The sequence below is a fragment of the Echinops telfairi genome, unplaced genomic scaffold (assembly GCF_000313985.2).
Source record: "Echinops telfairi isolate 266 unplaced genomic scaffold, ASM31398v2 ScPeMD7_28;HRSCAF=97, whole genome shotgun sequence".
Classification (NCBI taxonomy): Eukaryota; Metazoa; Chordata; class Mammalia; order Afrosoricida; family Tenrecidae; genus Echinops; species Echinops telfairi.
The window spans coordinates 4,255,002-4,256,413 of record NW_022103925.1 but is presented as its reverse complement, the minus strand read 5'-3'; the positions used below and the strand labels follow the sequence as shown (position 1 = coordinate 4,256,413).

General features: G+C 58.4%; 1 protein-coding gene across 1 annotated transcript in view; it reads right to left on the bottom strand.

Moving 5' to 3' along the window:
* EVC2 (EvC ciliary complex subunit 2) overlaps positions 1–616 on the bottom strand; it is a 113,501-nt gene extending 112,885 nt beyond the window's left edge. Inside the window, exon 1 of the mRNA XM_045289481.1 lies at positions 351–616. Coding sequence (XP_045145416.1) covers positions 351–616 — 266 coding nt within the window. The remainder of the gene's footprint in view (positions 1–350) is intronic.
* Between the last annotated feature and the right edge of the window lie 796 nt (positions 617–1,412).

The window sequence follows — 1,412 nt, the reverse complement described above, 5'->3', positions numbered from 1 at the left end:
GGAATTCTAACCCACATACTTGTGGATTTCAAGGATGCCACAGGACCGGACGGTGCTCACTCTGTCCAACTGTAGTGTGAACAGTTTCCCAAGCACGCAGGTAAACAAACTTGCAGGCGCTTGGTGAAGGAAGGTTAGAAATTAAGCGCAAGTTAAGTGGCGGCGCTCCTGTTAGCGGTTCTGCGCTGGCGCAGCCTGGGTCTGGGTCAGAACCACACCGGGCAGCTGGTGGTTAGCACCCGGTGCGTTACCTGGCAGCGTGGCGAGAGAACTCCCACCAACTCAGCCACGTCCCACACCACCCTTTGGGGGGAGATCAGTGGGGGTCCCCGAGTTCCTGAGGAAAGCACCTGGGCGGAGAAAGGACAGGAGCGGGCTGTAGAGGGGGGGTCCCCAGGAGCGGGGAGGAGGCCAGGGCCAGCGCAGCCGCTAGGCCCAAGGGGCCCCCCTTCTCCCCATAGTTGGCAGCTCCAAACGGGGAGCGTCTCCTGCCCTGGGCGACAGATCCTGCCCGCTCCTTTCGAACTCTGCCCAGCGCGTAGGGACCCTCTCCTTCTGCCGCGAGTGTAGGCCGAGCAAGCGGCCGACTCAGGCCTAGGGCCGCGTCCGGGCGCATCCCACCCTACCTGGGCTCTTACCTGCAGCGGTGAAAACGACTCTCTCACTCCCTGCCATGCAGTCAATACTGACTCATGGTGACCCCTCCGTGGGTTCCCAGGACACTGCCACTGTTGACGGAGGCAGAAAACCCAGTCTTTCCCCCCACGGAGCCGCTGGTGGTTTCAACCTGCCCACCGTGTGGATCACAGCCCATCGTGGAACCACTGCACCACAAGGGCTCTAAGTCCAATGGACGAAGGGGCCACACAGACGTGGGTGAGTCCAGGCCAGAACCAGACAGAGCTCAGCTACCACTGCCGCCTGCTCTGAGCAGGATGGCATTAGAAGGGCCTGGAGCAAGTGGGAGACCAATGTGGAGCCCAACCAAAGCCATAAGAAGCCAGGGTTACTGGTCAGCTAGAGACCAGAGGGGCCTGAGACGGTGGCCTTGCGTTCCCCTTCAGATCTGGAACTGAGCTCCCCCCTCTGTTGGAATCACCAGCCATTGAAGGTCAGAAGGGCAGTGTTTGCCCAAGGACAGAGGGTGAGCCAAGAAGAGAGGAAGGAAGCAGGAGATGGAGCGAGGACGTGGGACACACCGGTCGATGAGAGGCTGCAAGGGGAGGAGCGGATATAAAACGCGTATGAATTGTCATGAATTGTCGGGTGGGAAACTGACAATCTGCTCTGTCAACCTTCGCTTACATCACAGTTGAAAAGTTAAAAAAAAATTTTTTTTTAAACCCTACAGATGAAATGGAACACTCTCTTATTCAAAACCCATCATAGGGTGGGCCCGGAGGGGACAGGGG